The sequence below is a fragment of the Hypanus sabinus genome, chromosome 3, assembly GCF_030144855.1.
Source record: "Hypanus sabinus isolate sHypSab1 chromosome 3, sHypSab1.hap1, whole genome shotgun sequence".
Taxonomy (NCBI): Eukaryota; Metazoa; Chordata; class Chondrichthyes; order Myliobatiformes; family Dasyatidae; genus Hypanus; species Hypanus sabinus.
Window position 1 is genome coordinate 35,836,492 of NC_082708.1, and position 18,346 is coordinate 35,854,837.

General features: G+C 36.7%; 1 protein-coding gene across 2 annotated transcripts in view; it reads right to left on the bottom strand.

Moving 5' to 3' along the window:
* The window catches only part of nbeaa (neurobeachin a), a 790,167-nt gene that overhangs the window by 667,451 nt on the left and 104,370 nt on the right, over positions 1-18,346 (bottom strand). For both annotated transcript variants that reach the window (XM_059964072.1, XM_059964073.1), the window contains exon 2: positions 13,681-13,912. In XM_059964072.1, the coding sequence (XP_059820055.1) occupies positions 13,681-13,912 (232 nt within the window). The remainder of the gene's footprint in view (positions 1-13,680; positions 13,913-18,346) is intronic.

The following is an 18,346-nucleotide window of genomic DNA, read 5'->3' on the forward strand; positions in this document are numbered from 1 at the left end:
AATAAACACCAAAAAGCTTTAAGAGTTACAAACAAAGATCTACCTTAACAAGAAAAAACAATGCATTCAATGTTTGTAAATCTTAAAGTATAATAATGGTCTAAAAAAACTTTACCCCAACCTTCCCCTTAGAGTTGATAAACCGAAAAAATAGATAATCTATAAACTCAGTCATACAGAAAAAAAACTTTAACGTCAAAATAAGTGATCCAACCAAATCATAAAAATAAGAAAAAAAACACAAATAGCATCTTGAAACACAGGAAAAAACCACCAAAGAAAAATCCATTCGAGAGGAATTTGATCCAAACCCGAAACTGAGTTTAAAGGTACAGCATCAACTGCTGCTTAAGGTTAAAATAATCTAACCGGAGAGAAAAAAAAATCATCACCTTTAAAGAACTAAAATAGAAACTAAGATAGAAACTAAGATAGAAACTAAAATTGAGAAAATGGAAAAAAAACACTTCAATAGGACAATGCAACATAATTAAGCTACTAATTAAATAGATGCGACAACAGCTACATTCTAAATTTAAAAAATATCAAGATTTGCAGGAATTGGAGACTGAAGTCTGAAAAGAAAAACAAAAAACCATTCAAGGATGTCGTCACTTCATGAATCGATAGCAATTTTTTAGTGCAACACTGACTCCATTTTGAAATAAAGTCTCCAAAGACCTTTAAGAGGTGTCTACGAAAAAGGCTGAAAAGAAAAAAAAATCATATCATATCGTATCTGAGGAACTTGAAGTAGCAGATAGGCTATCAATGAAGGTCTGCGCCTCTGCAACCGAATCAAAACGTTTAAAATTGCCGTTCCTAAGCTTGATTCGGAGCCGAGCTGGATAGGCGAGAGACGGATGAAGTCCACAATCGTAGAGAACTTTCATTACTCCTCTGTATTCAGCACGTTGACTCATAACCTGAGGTGCATAGTCCTCTACTAAACGGATAGCATGACCTTTATATTGAAGCGTTTTATGTCGGCAAACTTCTTTAATTAGTAAATCCTTGATTTGGTAACGATGGAGGCATATCATCATTGGACGTGGTCTCTGGCCATCCACTGAGCGAGATGTAAAGATACGGTGCGCTCGATCAATCTCTGGAGGACTGGAAAGTATTCCACTTCCAAAGATCTCACATAGAAAGTTTGAGAAAAATTCAACAGGAGATCCCCCTTCAACAGTCTCAGGCAAGCTGAGAATTTGAAGATTTTGGCGTCTACTCCTGCTTTCAAGGTCCATAACCTTTAAGAGTTAACTTGCTATTATGCTCCTTTAGGGCAGAGCAAACTCTTCCCAGGTTTTTACAACGACGGTCTAGTTTCTCTGTGACTTCTTCAACACGTGATAAACGTTGAGTGTGATTCTCCAGTGTAGAGTTGATTTTATCCAGTTTCAGTTCCAACAAACTAAATTGAGAAAACATATCTTGTCGGGTTTGTTCCCACAGCGACACAATGTCACTCAAGATTGCTCCCGATGGAGTGTCCTTTTTTTGCCGATTTAGTAGGCTTAGATACACTCATTGTGCAGCCAGCAACTTCAATAGTGGAGGAAGAGTAAGAAATAAATGCAGGTATATGAAATGGAGCAGAGCAATAGTTTTAGCGACTTAAGCTACTGCCATCTTAACCGGAAGTCGGAGTCAATTTTAGAAAACCTAGCACATTTATTTTTCAACACAGTCCCCTCCTACATTTACTCACTTAGTCCAGCGGTCGAGGAGCATACAGATCTTGAACCTCCAGAAAGTGTCCACAGCATGGGTGATTGATAAGTTCGTGGCCTAAGGTAGACGGAGGTGAGTTATACATCTCTCGTTACATGCACATGCAGGGCAACTCTGAGCGATTATGCAAAAAGTTTGAAGTTAATAACTCACCTTCTACCTTAGGCCACGAACTTATCAACCACCCCTGATGAGTTATTAACTTCAAACTTTCTGCATAATCACTCAAACAGTTGGCTTGCATGTGCATGTAATGAAAGGTGTACAACTCATGCCCTTCTACCTCAGGTCACGAACTTATCAATCACCCATCAGTGGGCATTTTCTGGAAGTCCAAGATCTGTATGCTCCACGACCACTGGACTAAGTGAGTAAATGTAGGAAGGGACTATGTTGAAAAATAAATGTGCTAGGTTTTCTACAATAGACTCCTTCTACCTTAGGCCACTAACTTATCAATCACCCCTCGTACATGGTTCCTTGAAAGTGTCATCACAGGTAGACAAAATGCGAAGGCAGCTTTTGGCATGCTGGCCTTCATCAATCAGGGATCTGAGTACAGAAATTGGGATGTTATGATGGAGTTATACAAGATACTGGAGTGACAGCATTCGTCAATTTGCTTCCAATTATACTGCTACAAGAAAGATGGCATTAAATTGAAAGGGGTGCAGAAGAGATATTTGAAAATGTTGCTAGGACTCAAGGGACTAAATTATGCAAAGAGATTGAGCAGTCAGGTCTTTATTCACTAGAGAGTAGAAAAATAAGGGGAAATCTTATGGAGATATACTGTATAAAATCAGGAAAGGCATAGACAGGGTCATGGAAACAAAATCTAGAGAACACAGGTTTAGGTTTTAGACTTAAGAGTAACCTGAAGAACAGTGTGGTCAGTATATGAAATGACCACCAGAGGAAATAGTAGAGACACATAAATTAACAACAGTTAAGGGCACTTGGGACAGGTTTAAAGCTAGCAATACACAAAGCACTAGAGGACTTCAGTGGGTCAGGCAGCATCGATGGAGGGAAATTGACATTCAAGCTCAATTGATGCTACCTGAGCTGCTAAGTTTCTCCAGTGCTTTATGTGCTGCTCCAGATTCCAGCATCTATACTTTCTTATTTCTCTAGGTACATGGATAGGAAAGGTTCAGAAATAGATTAACTATCACTGGCACATGTCATGAAGCTTACTGTATTGCAGCAGTAGTACACTGCAATACATAATAATAAAAAGTATAAATTACAATAAGAGGCAGTGCGAAAGACTTTATCATAAATCAGCAAGTTGTTTTGTTATGTCTTCCCTTTCGCTGTAAAAAGGGGACACCTCTTTTCACCTTTATTAGGGAGAGACAGAGCCTGTGGCATATCAAGTTGTCAGGTGAATGGTTAGTTTTTGATATATTGCAAATCATAATTTTTTGAGGGGCTTTGCAATTGCTTGGTGAGTGGAGGGTGATGATTTTTTTCGCTGAAGTGAGTGAGGGTGTGGGTCGTTGCTTTGCTGCTGCTTGTGTAGGAGGGGGCTTTGGGGTTCTAACATTTTTACTGTCACTTATTCTTTGGGGCATATTTTTGATTTCATGATTGTCTGTGAAGAACAAGAATATCAGGATGTACATGGTATAGATTTCTCTGATATTGAATGAAAGTATTGAACTATTAAACTATTTAAAAATAAATTAAATAAGTTGTGGAAAAAGAGAGGGAAAAATAATACTGAAGTAGTGTGCATAGGTTTATTGTCCATTCAGAAATCTGATGGCAGAGGAGAAGAAGCTGTTCCTGAAACTCTGAGCATGTGTCTTCAAGCTCCTTGATGGTAGCAATAAGAAGAGGGCATGCCCTGGGTGTTTGGGATCTTTAATGATGGATGTCACCTTTTTTTGGGATATGAACCAAATATGTGCACATAGTACACTCTGATATGAGAATCTTGGTTAACTTGGACCAGTTGGGTTAAAGGGCTTTATGAACATGACGCAATTTTAAAAAGATCACAGGCACAAGTACCAAATCAAATGCGTAAATTCTGTTTTAGAGCAACTCAAACTGGTAAAATTCGACCACTAGGTTTTGCTTCTTACCACACTAACAAAATTATTTCTTTGCAGGAGGCAAGATATTCAATCAATTCCTACATCCTCATTATTTTACCATTTTCAGAAAAAAAATTAATTTTGGGTTTTGAATGTCTTTGTTGATAAAACATAAAACTAGCTGATGAGGATAGCAGGTGATAGGGAAATGCTGGCCTAAACTAAGGGAGCTGAAGTATGAAACTGGAGAAGTTTTACTACAATGTTGTGAGATCACATCTAGCGTCCATGAACAGTTTGGCTCTTCTATTTAAAGATAGTTCTCAAAACCTTTGATTTGTTGTTAAAGTACAGATGGTGGCTAATAATATATTTTATTATATGATAAAGGTTTTTCCCCCTTTTTTTCTTGCTTTTCCTAACAGCTCTGACTTTAGTAGTGGGTTTAGATTTTTTTCTGTATAACAAAATTTATATATTTCAATATTCCGATGTAATTTAATTTAATTTTTATGAATACGGGTTTGTGATTGTAACTCTATTTTTAATACAATGCATTTGGTACTTTTTTTTACTAATTTATCTTTTTGTATGTATTCTTTTATGCAGAAACTAATAAAAGTATTGAAAGAGAAAGATATTTCAATGGCGGCAGTTCAGAGATGGTTCAGCACAATGATCCCAGACAAGGAGAAAAGGTTAAGCAATGCGATTCTGCTTAATGGAGAGTAAAACAACAAGATAAAACCGTATTGAAATCCATACAATTCTTCAGTGGCTAGACAAGATAAATAGGAGGAGGGTGTTTCCTCTCCTGAAAGCGTTCAGAACCAGGGGAAGAGTTTCAGTATAAGGAACAACTATTTCAGACAGAGATGAAGAAGAATCTCTTATGTTTAATGTAAATCTTTGGCGCTCTTTCCCACAGGGGTGTGGGGTAGAGTCCTTCAACTTACTTAAAAATAAAACAGATTCCAAAATTCAATAATGAAAGCAAGAATTATGGACAAGAGCAAGAAAGTGAACTTAATGAATATATAATCAACCATAATCCTACTCAATGGCAGAGTCAGTTCAACAAATTGGCCTATTCTGGTTCTCGGACTGTTAGGTGAAAATAAATAATGAGGTATTGAAGACGACCCTTGAGTGGAAACTAGCAAAACACATTGAAGGAGAAATAAAAACAAAAAAGTGGAAAAGTGGGACTAAGATAATTGGTATTAAGAAAGATTGGGTGGGGAGAAGGAAGAAGGCAGAGGAGGGGGCACAGAGAGAGTGAGAGAGACAGAGATAAAGAGAGAATAATTGCTTCATTGGTGAGTTCTGACCAAAGGTCACACAGCTAAACATTTACTGTAATCTCCTTCACAGATGTTACCTGACATAAATATTTACAGCACTTTTATACTTTAATTGCAGATTTCCAGCAACTATGTTATTTGATTTATGATTATTTTCGGGGTGGAGTTTCAAGATGGCGACGTAGACATCTGCCTTTTGGGTGCTCTTCATTTTTTAAGCTATAATCACCCTTTAATCAAATCTTTTCGTACTTAATCATATGGGTTGATATTTATGATTTATTTTTCTTTTTAAAAATAACACTGGATTTAATTTTTTCAAACTTAAAATGTCTGTACCTAAGAAATCGTCTAAAGACCCTATAACTCTCGATGCAATCTCCAATCTTCTGGATACTAAGCTGGATACTAAACTTGCAAGTCTGGAAAACAAACTTACTGCAAAAATATCGGAGCTTGAAGAAATCATTAAATCATTTGATATCAAGCTTCAATCGCAGGCAGCAGTTATTGAAAGTCATGAAGAAAAGTTTGCGGCTCTTGACAAGATAATTTGTGAAAAAATACGTACAATCGAAACTTTGGAGAAGGTACGATCGACCGCTAAAATAGTGGAGCAGTATAAGTTTAAAATCACCGATCTTGAAAACCGGTCTTGCAGACAGAATTTGAGTATTATTGGATTTCCCGAAAATCTCGAGTCTGGTGACTTAACTGAATATTTCTCTAATTTATTGTGGGAAATTTTTGGCAAGGACGTTTTGCGGGTTAAACCTACTATTGATCGTGCCCACAGAGTTTTGAGATTTTCGGCTGCGAAAGACAAGCCACGAGCTGTGATTGTCCGTCTCCGTTATCCTCGGGAGAAAGAGCTTTTAATTCGATTAGCTCGTCAGAAAGGTATGATTTCACACAAAGACAAGAAGTTTCGTATTGTGGAGGACTATTCATTCGAGGTAATGAGGGCGAGAATTGCTTTTAAATCGGTGATGGCGGAGGTTCATTCGATTGGACTTAAACAAGCTTTAAGATACCCAGGGAATCTCAGAATTACGTAGAGTGACAACAGTCAGTGTTTCTTTAATACTCCGGAAGAAGCGAAGAAATTCATTGAAGAACATCGCTCTTCTTGTACAACTTGAACTATGTGTTATGTGGAAGAACTTTTGGAGAGAAGACGCCATTTCGTTTTAGGCTTTAACTTATGAAGCTGCGGTAAAGCTTTTTATTTTGGTCTATAGACCTGGTTTTTTTTATTATTATCATGATTTACAGATGCTTTTTTAACTTTACTATAATGTCTTTTTTCTTAATTAATTTTTTTTCCCTCTGGATTAGATATACATGTTAAGACTTTGTAATAATGATTTATTTTTTAAGATGTTGTTTCTTCTTCCCATAAGACTTTGCTTTCCGTAAGCGTTTATTTGCCTGTATTTGAGAATGGGACGAATGTTTTGAATTTTTGAACTTTTTTTATATATATATTGTAGTGGTTATTGAACCCTTTTTTAATTCTATTTTGATAACCTTTTTTTTAAAAAATAAGATTGGTGAATTTACATCTATATTTTGTAATATCGTCCTTTCAAAATGTCGTTTCTTCTTCCCATAAGTCTTTGTTTTTGAAATGTCATTTCCTTATATTTGAATATGGAATTTTTTTTTAAAGGCATATTACACTATTTTAAACTTCAAAGGTTATCTTTTTTTATTAATGATTTTTTGCTTTTTTATATTATTTTTTCATTTTGATTGATATATATTCTTTTTGTTTACAACCCTGTATTTATATCTGGGTGTTATATAGTTTCTCTTTTCTTTCTTTTCATGAAGTCGCCATCTTGAAAATGGGGCTAATATTAGTGTTAGTTTGTGCGCCTGCCGCTTGGCTTTTTTCCGTGGGGTTGGGGGAGGGGGTAGGGATCTTCTTTCACGCTTTTGCTTTTTATTTTTTTGCTTTTAGTTTATGAGCTGACTTTAAATTATTAATATTTTTGAGGTGTCATGTTCTCCGGTTGCTCCTGAATCATTTTTCCTTCTTCCTGATTTATGGGTTATGTGTCTTTTTAACCTTTTATGATACACACAATTAGTATTGGCATGATGGATAAGTCTGTTAACTTTATCTCTTGGAATACTAATGGTTTAAATCATCCGATTAAACGTAAAAAAATATTTAAAGTATTCCATAGACTAAATGCTAATATTATTTTTGCACAGGAGACCCATATTAGGAGGGAGGATAATCAACGCTTTTTTAGGTTCTGGAAGGTCAACAATTCCACTCGAATTCTACTGCCAAAATTAGGGGTGTGTCTATTTTTATAGACCCTTCAATTTAGTTTACACATCATGAAATTATTTCTGATCCACAGGGCAGATTTTTGTTGATAACTGGTTCACTTTTTAATTGAAAAGTGGTTTTAGTTAATATTTATGCTCCAAACTTTGACTGCCCTGAATTTTTTAAACGTTTATTTACTTCCCTTCCTAATCTAAATGAATGTATGTTGATAATGGGTGGAGATTTCAATTGTTGTTTGAATCCTTCAATGGATAGATCTAAACCTATTCAAATTCTTCCGAATAGATCAGCCTCACTTATTAATTCTTTTATGGTTGATTCGGGAATCACTGAAATATGGCGGTTTTTGAACCCTAAAGATAAAGAATTTTCGTTTTTTTCACATGTATTTCACAGTTATTCTAGAATTGATTATTTTCTTATTGATCATCGTTTATTAACAGATGTTATTGACTGTAAATATGATTCTATTGCTATTTCGGATCATGCACCTTTGAAGTTATCTATCAAGATTTCGGACTTTTCGAATAATACTAGATCTTGGAGACTTAACGCTACTTTGCTTCAAGATCCAGAATTCATCACCTACATAAAACAGCAAATTGACTTGTTTTTCTCAACAAACTATACAGAAGAGATCGACAGAGGAATACTTTGGGATTCTTTTAAGGCTTTTATCCGTGGACTTATCTCATATTCTGTCGGTAAAAGAAAACAAAGGTATTTAGATATTGCTTTATTAGTGGATAAAATTAAAGAAATTGATAAGATTTATTCCGTGACTCCTACCAAAGAACTTTATAAGAAAAGAGTTGAGCTTCAAATGGAGCATAGCTTATTATTATCTTCTTCAATTGAGAATCAATTAATTAGGAGCAGGGCTCAATTTTATATCCATAGTGATCGAACTGGTAAATTATTAGCTAACCAATTAAAAGCTATTTCGACTAAGCGACAAATTATTAAAATTTGTAAACAAGATGGAAATCTGACTACTGATCATAAAGAAATCAATAACACTTTTCAAGATTTTTATAAATCTTTATATCAATCAGAATTTGACGGTGATCTGTCCATGATGGATAACTTTTTTAACAATTTGAATATTCCCAAACTGACAGATGAAGATCGTAGCTTGTTTGATGCTCCTATCTCTCTGGCCGAAATAGGAGAGGCCATCTCATCAATGAACTCAGGGAAAGCTCCTGGTCCTGATGGTTTTATTACAGAATTTTTTAAAACTTTTTCTTCTTTGCTTTCCCCTTGGCTATGTGAAATTTTTAATGATGCATTTGTTAAGAAGAGATTACCTCAGTCTTTTTATGAAGCTACTATCTCTCTAATTCTTAAAAAAGATAAGGATCCCACTCTATGTGCATCTTATCGCCCTCTATCACTATTAAATGTAGATCCTAAGATTCTTACAAAAATTTTAGCTATTAGGTTAGAAAAGGTATTGTCACAGATTATTTCAGAAGATCAAACTGGTTTTATTAGGAATCGGTATTCCTTTTTTAATATTAGAAAATTGATTAATATAATTTACACTTCATCACCCACAATTCCAGAATGTGTTATTTCACTAGATGCTGAAAAAGCCTTTGATAGAGTTGAATGGGTATACTTATTTAACACTTTGAGATATTTTAATTTTAGTCCTAATTTTATATCATGGATTAAACTAATATATCATAAACCTGTAGCTTCTGTTCTTACAAATAATTACAGATCTTCCTTTTTTCAATTATCTCGTGGTACGAGACAAGGTTGTCCCTTGTTATTGTTTAATATTGCATTAGAACCTTTAGCCATTGCTATTCGTGAATCTCCTAATATTTTTGGTATCACCCGTAATGAGAAATTATGCAAGTTATCACTCTATGCTGATGACTTGTTGTTATATATTTCTGATCCTGACAGGTCTATTCCCGCTATTTTATCCTTGTTGGCTCAATTTGGTAGTTTTTCTAGTTACAAACTAAACTTGGATAAGAGTGATTTATTCCCTTTAAACGCGCAAACTTTATTGAATGAAAGGACACCATTTAAAGTTGTTGATGATAACTTTATCTACTTAGGTATAAAAATTACTAAGAAATATAAAGATTTATTTACATTGAATTTTCTACCTATGCTTTATCAAATTCAACAACTTACTACAAGATGGTCTCCCTTATCCTTATCATTAGTTGGTGGGATTAATGCTATTAAAATGATGATTCTACCGAAATTTTTATATTTATTTCAAGCTTTACCAATTTTTATTCCTAAATCTTTTTTTGATAACATTGATTCAAAAATTTCTTCATTTGTGTGGCAAAATAAAAATCCTAGGTTAAGTAAAAGGCAATTACAAAAATCTAAAAAAGATGGTGGTTTAGCTCTACCTAACTTTAGATTTTACCATTGGGCGAATAATATTCGTAACTTAATTTATTGGAAATCAGATTTGGATTCACCATTGTGCCCACAGTGGGTAAATTTAGAATGCAATAAGGCACAGGGATATTCTCTATTCTCCGTTCTGGGTTCTTCTCTTTCTGCCGATTTAGTTAAATTCAATAAACAGATATCCAACCCTGTTGTCAAACATACATTACGAATTTGGTTTCAATTTCATAAATTTTTTACTCTGAAAAACTTTGTTCTTGATAGCCCTATTTTACTTAATTTTTTTTTCAAACCTTCTTTGACAGATCAAGCCTTTAGCATATGGAAAAGGAAAGGTATAAAATGTTTTCGTGATCTTTTCTTTGAAGGTAGTTTGATGTCTTTCGACCAACTTTCCAACAAATTTGAGTTACCTAAATCTAACTTTTTTAGATATTTACAAATTAGAAATTTTTTACATAAAATTCTACCATCCTTCCCCAATCCAACTTCAATGGACTTTTTACGTATGATTTTTACCTTAAATCCCTATCAGAAGGGATTAGTGGCTTTTATTTATAATATGATTATGAAGATACAACCAGAAATATCAGGTAGAATTAAACAAGAATGGGAAAAAGAACTTCAATATAATATATCAATAGAAAAATGGGAAAAAATTTTACAAATGGTTAATTCTTCCTCTATATGTGCTAAACATGCTTTAATACAATTTAAAATTGTACATAGAGCTCATATGTCTAAAGATAAGCTTGCTCGATTTTATTCTCATATTAACCCTCAATGTGACAGATGTCATTCAGATGTGGCTTCATTGACCCACATGTTTTGGTCATGTCCCGCTTTACATAACTATTGGAAGGACATATTTGCTACGATTTCCTCAGTTTGGAATATCGATTTACAACCTCATTTTATTACTGCAATTTTTGGTATACCAAATGAGGATGATAATCAGTTTTCCCCTTCAATTAGACGAATGATTGCTTTTGTAACATTAATGGCCAGAAGGTCTATATTACAAAATTGGAAAGAAGTAAATCCTCCTACCACATTCCAGTGGTTCTCTCAAACTATTTCTTTTCTGAGCTTGGAAAAAATTAGAAGCACTATTTTTGACTCATCAATTAAATTTGAAGAAACTTGGGGACCGTTCATTCGACATTTTCATATGAATTAATTTGGCCTCTTCCAGGCCTTCTCTTTACTTATCCTTGTTCAGGTATGGAGTTCCGGAGTTTTTGGCACTATCATATACAAATAAACTGTTATTATTGCCCATATTAGTTTAGTTTAGTATTTTTTTATATTTTTGCCTGTATTTTTATAATTTTTTCTTTTTCTTTTGATGATTATTTTTATTTTTTTCATATAATTATTATAGACTTGATTGATAATGTACTATGTTTCTATGTTGATATTTTAATAGGGTACTGTTATCCTACTACTAATTCAATTTCAAGTCTTATGCATTTATAACCGATTTATTATTATATTATGTTTCTTTTATATATGAAATTCAATAAAAAGATTGAAAAAGAAAGAAAGAAAGATTATTTTATTGCCAAGACGCTTACAATGATACAGGAATACAAAATAGTTTCACAAAAAGGTATAGAGGAGGCCATTTGGTTCTTCAAATCCTTTCTGGCTCTATAAAATAGCAATGAAGATACTGTCATTCTCCAGCCAATCAGGAAGTCATTGCCTGAGGTAGGGGAAAACTGGAAGCTGATTCAGTAGCAGGATTCAAAAGGGGACTAGATAACTACTTGAAATGGAAAGTATCCATGGCTGCAAGTGTTTGTCTTATTTCCCTTTTGAACACCATGACCGAATCTACCTCACTTATACCCCAACGCCACTAATGTATTCTTGATTCCTAGTGGTTCATTTCCTAATCATTTTAAGAGTGCTCATCAACTTTTTGAACCTTCCACCAAATCCATTATTTATATTTCAAAATTTTAAATAACTCTTATCACATCCTTTCTCAACCACAAAGATCAAAATCCTTGCCCCTCCAATCTATCTTCCAGCTGCTGACCTCCAACAATCAAATCACTTTAGTAAATCTCTTCTGCAGCATCATAAAGATTTTCACACATTTCTAACATTGAGATTATTCAATTGTAACTGAGCTTGGGTTTTGTCAAGATTCCATGCAACTTCCTTGTCTCAAATAATGAAGTTTATTATTCCATACTAATTTTAAAACTGTTCTCAATATACCTCCTCATGACAGACAAGCATGCCATTTGATATTAAGGAAAGCAAGAAATATGATATCCATGGGAAGTGGCTCTCAAATAAAAGATCAACCATAATGTTAATAAATGGAAGAGTAGACCCATGAGAGTTAATAGTTTACTATAGACAATAGACAATAGACAATAGGTGCAGAAGTAGACCATTCGGCCCCTCGAGTCTGAGGTTCTGAGATCATGGCTGATCATTCACTATCAATACCCAGTCCCTGCCTTGTCCCCATATCCCTTGATTCCCCTATCCATCAGATATCTATTCAGCTCCTTCTTGAAAGCATCCAGAGAATTGGCCTCCACCGTCTTCCGAGGCAGTGCATTCCACACCTCCACAACTGTCTGGGAGAAGAAGCTCTTCCTCAACTCTGTTTTAAATAACTGACCTCTTATTCTCAATCCATGCCCTCTGGTACTGGACTCTCCCAACATCTGGAACATATTTCCTGCCTCAATCCTATCAAATCCTTTAATTATCTTAAACGTTTCAATCAGATCCCCTCTCAATCTCCTCAATTCCAGCGTGTACAAGCCCAATCTCTCCAATCTCTCTGCGTAAGACAGCCCTGCCATCCCAGGAATCAACCTAGTGAATCTACGCTGCACTTCCTCAATTGCCAGAATGTCCTTCCTTAAACCTGGAGACCAAAACTGTACACAATATTCCAGGTGTGGTCTCACCAGGGCCCTGTACAAATGCAAAAGAACATCCTTGCTCTTGTATTCAATTCCCCTTGTAACAAAAGCCAACATTCCATTTGCCCTCTTCACTGCCTGTTGCACTTGCTCATTCACCTTCATTGACTGGTGAACTAGGACTCCTAGGTCTCTTTGCATTTCTCCCTTACCTAACTCGACACTGTTCAGACAATACTCTGCCCTCTTGTTCCAGCTTCCAAAGTGGATAACTTCACATTTATTCACATTGAATGACATTTGCCAAGTATCTGCCCACTCACTCAGCCTATCCAAGTCTCCCTGTATTCTCCTAACATCCTCTTCGCATGTCACACTGCCACCCAGTTTAGTATCGTCAGCAAACTTGCTGATATAGTTTTCAATGCCCTCATCTAAATCATTGACATAAATCGTAAAGAGCTGTGGTCCCAATACAGAGCCCTGTGGTACCCCACTAGTCACCTCCAGCCAGTCTGAGAAACACCCATTCACTGCTACCCTTTGCTTTCTATCTGCCAACCAGTTTTCTATCCATGTTGAAACCCTGCCCCCAATGCCATGAGCTCTGATTTTACTCACCAATCTCCTATGTGGCACCTTATCGAATGCCTTCTGAAAATCTAGGTACACAACATCCACTGGCTTACACTCGTCTAACATCCTTGTTACACCCTCAAAAAACTCCAACAGATTAGTCAAGCATGATTTGCCCTTGGTAAATCCATGCTGGCTCGGCCTAATCCTATTTCTGCCATCTGGATGTGCCACTATTTACTCTTGCATATCTTCTTAACCTGCCCTGCCATCTGCATTAAAAAGCAAGATATCACAGTCTCCAAACTGTATTCTACCAATGTACTTTGAAAAGTTTGTTAAATAAACATAAAATAATAACACAATTTTTTTTAAATGTCTTCACTATTAGAATCATACTTGACATACAGAATGCATACCTGCTATCATGTCATCCACTTTGCTCATCTTTATCAGTACTTGCTCAATAAGGCCAACCTCCGTGCTTGCTTGCAGGTTCCGTACACTCTTGCGTAGTATAGCTGTGAACATACTCCAAATCTCTGCTTGGCAGGTGACATCACAGTGTTCAAGAAGTTCAATCATGCATGTTATACTTTCTGCATCCTGAATAATGAAGTTAATTTCCAAATCAAACTCTCCACCAACCAGCTGCCATGACAAAAGAGAAAAGGTGAATAATTTTAATATTTTCATCTTTTTATATTTTGCAGTCTCAAAATCTTAAATCATTCAGCAGTTCTAAATGTTTCAGGCCACAATATTCAAAAGTATTTTTTGCAAAAAACTACGTCAGCATTCAGCTCCACTGGTACAGTGTTTATCAAGAAAACTTGACTTTGTCCTTGATCTCCACCCCTATTCCAAATTAACTAATCAGGCACAGAAGCAACAGACACACTAAATTACAATTTGTGTTCCTGCCTTAGGGAGGACAATATTAGCTTCAGGTCCCATTCCTGAACAAAAACTACAGTAAAGATTGCTGAGTGCCTATAAACATTGGTGCTCAGTACTGATGATCCTCAAATAGCCTGTCAGCAGCAATAATGTAATGAATACCATGTTCCAAACATTGGCAAGAATATTGATATTAAAAAGCAAAATATTGCTGAAATCTATTTTCAGGAAAAGGGTGAAGGTACATATGCAAGGATGGAAAAAATTCATATTAAAGCTTTTTATCAGTAATAGGCGTCAGAAGTGGGAAATCTAATCAAAGCAAACTACAAAGAAATGAAGCACAAATGTCTTTTTGTAGACTACAAAAGCTATGATAGTTCATTATCAATGGCTAAAAATTAATGAATTAACACCAAGTTTGCAAGGTGGATTTTGGCTAATTAGGCCATCCGTTAATCAGGGCTGCTGCTTATTTGAGACAACTCTTAAAGAACAGAAGCTAATTGAGAAAGCAGCCAGGACAACCTTTACATATCTGAGACACTATGCCACTTAATCAAGAGACAAGACTGGTGCCAAACAGTTTTGCAATAGCGCCAGTCGTGCACTTATATGGCCAACAGACATGAGGTATGCTTGGAGCAAACAATTTTTAAATGTCAGTTGCATGTGTTTGTGCTATGTTATCCATTTCAGCCAAAGACACCAATTCAAAATACAGTGATTTTTGATAATTTTGTTTTTGATTTTGACTTTAAAATATTTCAGATGCTTGCCAAGATTGCACGAAAAGATTTGTCGAAAAAAAATTACCCTATGTTACGTACCCAGTAACTGGGTCACTTACCAGCAAAGATAGAGAGGTCTGTTGAAGTCTGATGATACGATTTTTAACAGTATTTATTGATAAAAATACACAAAAATAGTATCAATGCAAACATACAGATAATATATGTCGTCAATACTAAATCTAAAAGCACGGGTATAATAATAATCAATAAGAAATAGCTCTATCGTTGTCTAGGGGTTAATGCATTGTCCGATGGAAATATAAAAGTTACGCATGTTCATTCAAGCTGCAGCTTTTTGGTTGGAGAGAAAGACAGAGGTTTAACTTGCCCTTTCCTTTTATGAAGTCAATCCTTCGAGAGTTGTTGGAGACTGATTTCCCCTTTGTGGTTAGCTAAAGCCGTGCTTCCGTGGTAAAGGCCCACCAATTCCAAGGCAAATGGAAAAGGACGCACGTGGGGTTTTCCACTGGCTTTCGCTATTGTGCTGTTGCAGGAGTTCTAGCATTTCTTCTGGTGCGTCCGAAGGGGCTGTTCCCCAGACCCTCTTTTATCCTGACTCACAGGGTCTCAGATGTCAATCAGGTTGGGATGATGCAATCCCTCCACCAACCCCCTCGGTTCATTCCCTGGGGGCTTCGATGAATCGTACAGTATTCAATACACAATTCCGTCTCCAAGAGACAATAGCCGTTATCAATGGTTCCGCCTTTCGGAGGTCAGGACACATTCCAAACTCTTTGTGGATTCTGCATGTCTTTCTCTCATTTACTGGGTCTCCTGACCTGACTTAATAGTGATCTTGCGATTCTCAAAAAGGAAGGGGCCACGGACGTAACACCCCTTTCTTCAACGCGTTTTTCACCATCGGAAAAAAACGAAGTAATACAGAGTCTTACAGGATTTTAGAATCTAACACAACACCAAAGTTTTTTTTCTACAGAGTAATACAGTTATACATTCAATTCAGTATCTAGATGGTTACCGATTGCATTGTCACTTCCTTTAATCCCTTAACATCTTGTACCTTACTAAAGTCCTGTAGCATCAGACTCCAATTTAGTAACCAACTATTTGTAGGTCTTATTTTTCTTTAGCAAACAAAAACTAAAGAGTTGTGATCATAGCTTACGGGTATACTACAAAAGTTCATGCAAATACTAATCTTTATGTTGCTTTCAAACTTAACAGGCAGGCTTCCAGGGGGTTGTCTTTGTTATTCACATGCTTTGTTGAAATCCCGTAAAACCGGCTTTTGCTATTTAAAAATGGCGTCCCCATTAACCCTCGCCTCTTTTCCGGTTAATTCCCACGTGGGGAGCTTGGGCACCCTGACGAAATAGGCCTTCGTCCGCTCCTTCCATAGGAGTTATTTTATCAACAATGTGTCCCAAACTTAGACCATCTTCTGGAATTCCACCCAATTCTTTTAATTTTACGCAAGTTGCTAGTTTTCTCATCAGGACCCTTCAGGCTATTAGTTTTCAGTTCAAACTCTTTATTCAAACAGCATTTCAAATTCTGCCTTTTCACACCACACTCTGGAATAACAATAGTGTGTGGGGCCCTGTTACTTTCCAACTCAACCTGTAATTGATTTGCAGGCTTTGTGGTACCACGCCATTGTCTCTGTAGCCTGGTTGCTGCCTTTGATATCAATCCAGCCTTTAAATTTTCTTCATTCAATTTGGGAACTACATATTTCCCTTTTCCTTCAATAATAATATTCATCTCCCCACTTTTGATCTCCGCATTAACTTTTAACACACCTTCGAGCACAAACACCTGGGAACTCTCACTTCCCACTATTACCAAGGTTAACCCTTTCTTCCCTGAAGCAAGTCTATCTGACCCACAAGGACTGCATTCCTTTTCAACTGAATCAAATACCTCAAACTTTTTCTGAGCTCCATTACTAGGTTCAGTACCACGTGCATCCACATCTTGGACACACTCAAACGGGACATTTGCCTCTGTCAGGCTTTCAATACCTGTACCCGGTCCAAATTCTAAATTCCCCTGATTCTCCCAGCTACTCTCTGGGCAACTCCCTTCCAGAGTAAACTCAACCCTGCGGGCTGAAACAACCTCATCTGCCAACCCAGCAGACTTCTTCAAGGTAAGGGCACCCTTTTCATCTAGGACTGCCCTCATTTCATTATCGGGAACACCTTTAGAATTTTCAACTTCTTCAAACAGTTCTGCCAAACCAGACAGATCAACCATATCCAACTCTGGACCTTTTAACAGCTCTATCTGTTTCTCATCTTTATTTCCTGCCTCTAGAACTTTTCTCCTCGCTAAGGGCAGGTCTACCTCCTCTCCCTTACTCTCTTTCACTTTACTACTCTTCGTTTTACCACCCTCTAAACCCTCGTGGTACAGGGTTGGTAAAAACGTCTCAGCCAAATCGATACTGGCCGGATTTAAACTGCTCCCTTTCTCAGCTGCCTTTCTCAACATGCCGCGAGTGATCGTGCATGTGGGATAGATCTTGGAAACTAGGGGTGGAGCGTCATTGCTGACCAAACCTTACCACCAGCTAAATCATTACCCAGAAGGACGTCTGCATCAGTTCTTGGGAATTCTGATTGCACCCCCATTTCAACTGGTCCAGAAACAAGCTCACAATTCAGAATGATCCTATGCAAGGGAAGCATTTCTGTCCCTTTTCCTATTCCTTTCACAGCTACCATTCCTATCTTGCGACCAAAATCTAGTACCTTACTACTAATCAATGATAGTTCAGCCCCCGTGTCTCTCCAGATCTGTACTGGAACTGGTGTGTCTCCCTCCCTTACAGACACGGTTCCGTTTGACATACAAGTCTCAGGTCATTCTCGTACTCTGTCTACCCGGGGCTCTCTTGTCAATTTACTGATTACCACGGCACATCCAATAGGGACTGCTGCTTTCCCTTTTCCTGTCTCTTTCCTCGGAGCAAAGCACCTAGATGCAATATGCCCCCCCTTTCCACAATTAAAACAGGTCAAGCCCGGAAATCTCTGGCCGTCTTGCCTTTCCCCTTCAATCTTGCCACTAGCTCTCAGCCGGCAGGCTTTCTCGATCGTTCCCACGGTCTCTCTGGGAACTTTTATTCGAGGAAAACTTTGTCTTGTGGGTTAGGGCACATTCATCTGTGAACCTAGCAAATTCTGAGATGGACTTATTCAGCTTCTCATCAAATACATCCGGATATCCTCCAAAGCACAACCTTTAAATTCCTCAATCAGAATTAACTCCCTGAGACGCCAATAATCCTCGTTCACTATTTCTGCTGCACTCCAACGGTCCAAGAGCACATCCTTCTCATAGGCAAACTCGGTATACGTCTGATTCCACCCTTTCTTTAAATTTCTGAACTTATGTCTATACGCTTCTGATACTAACTCAT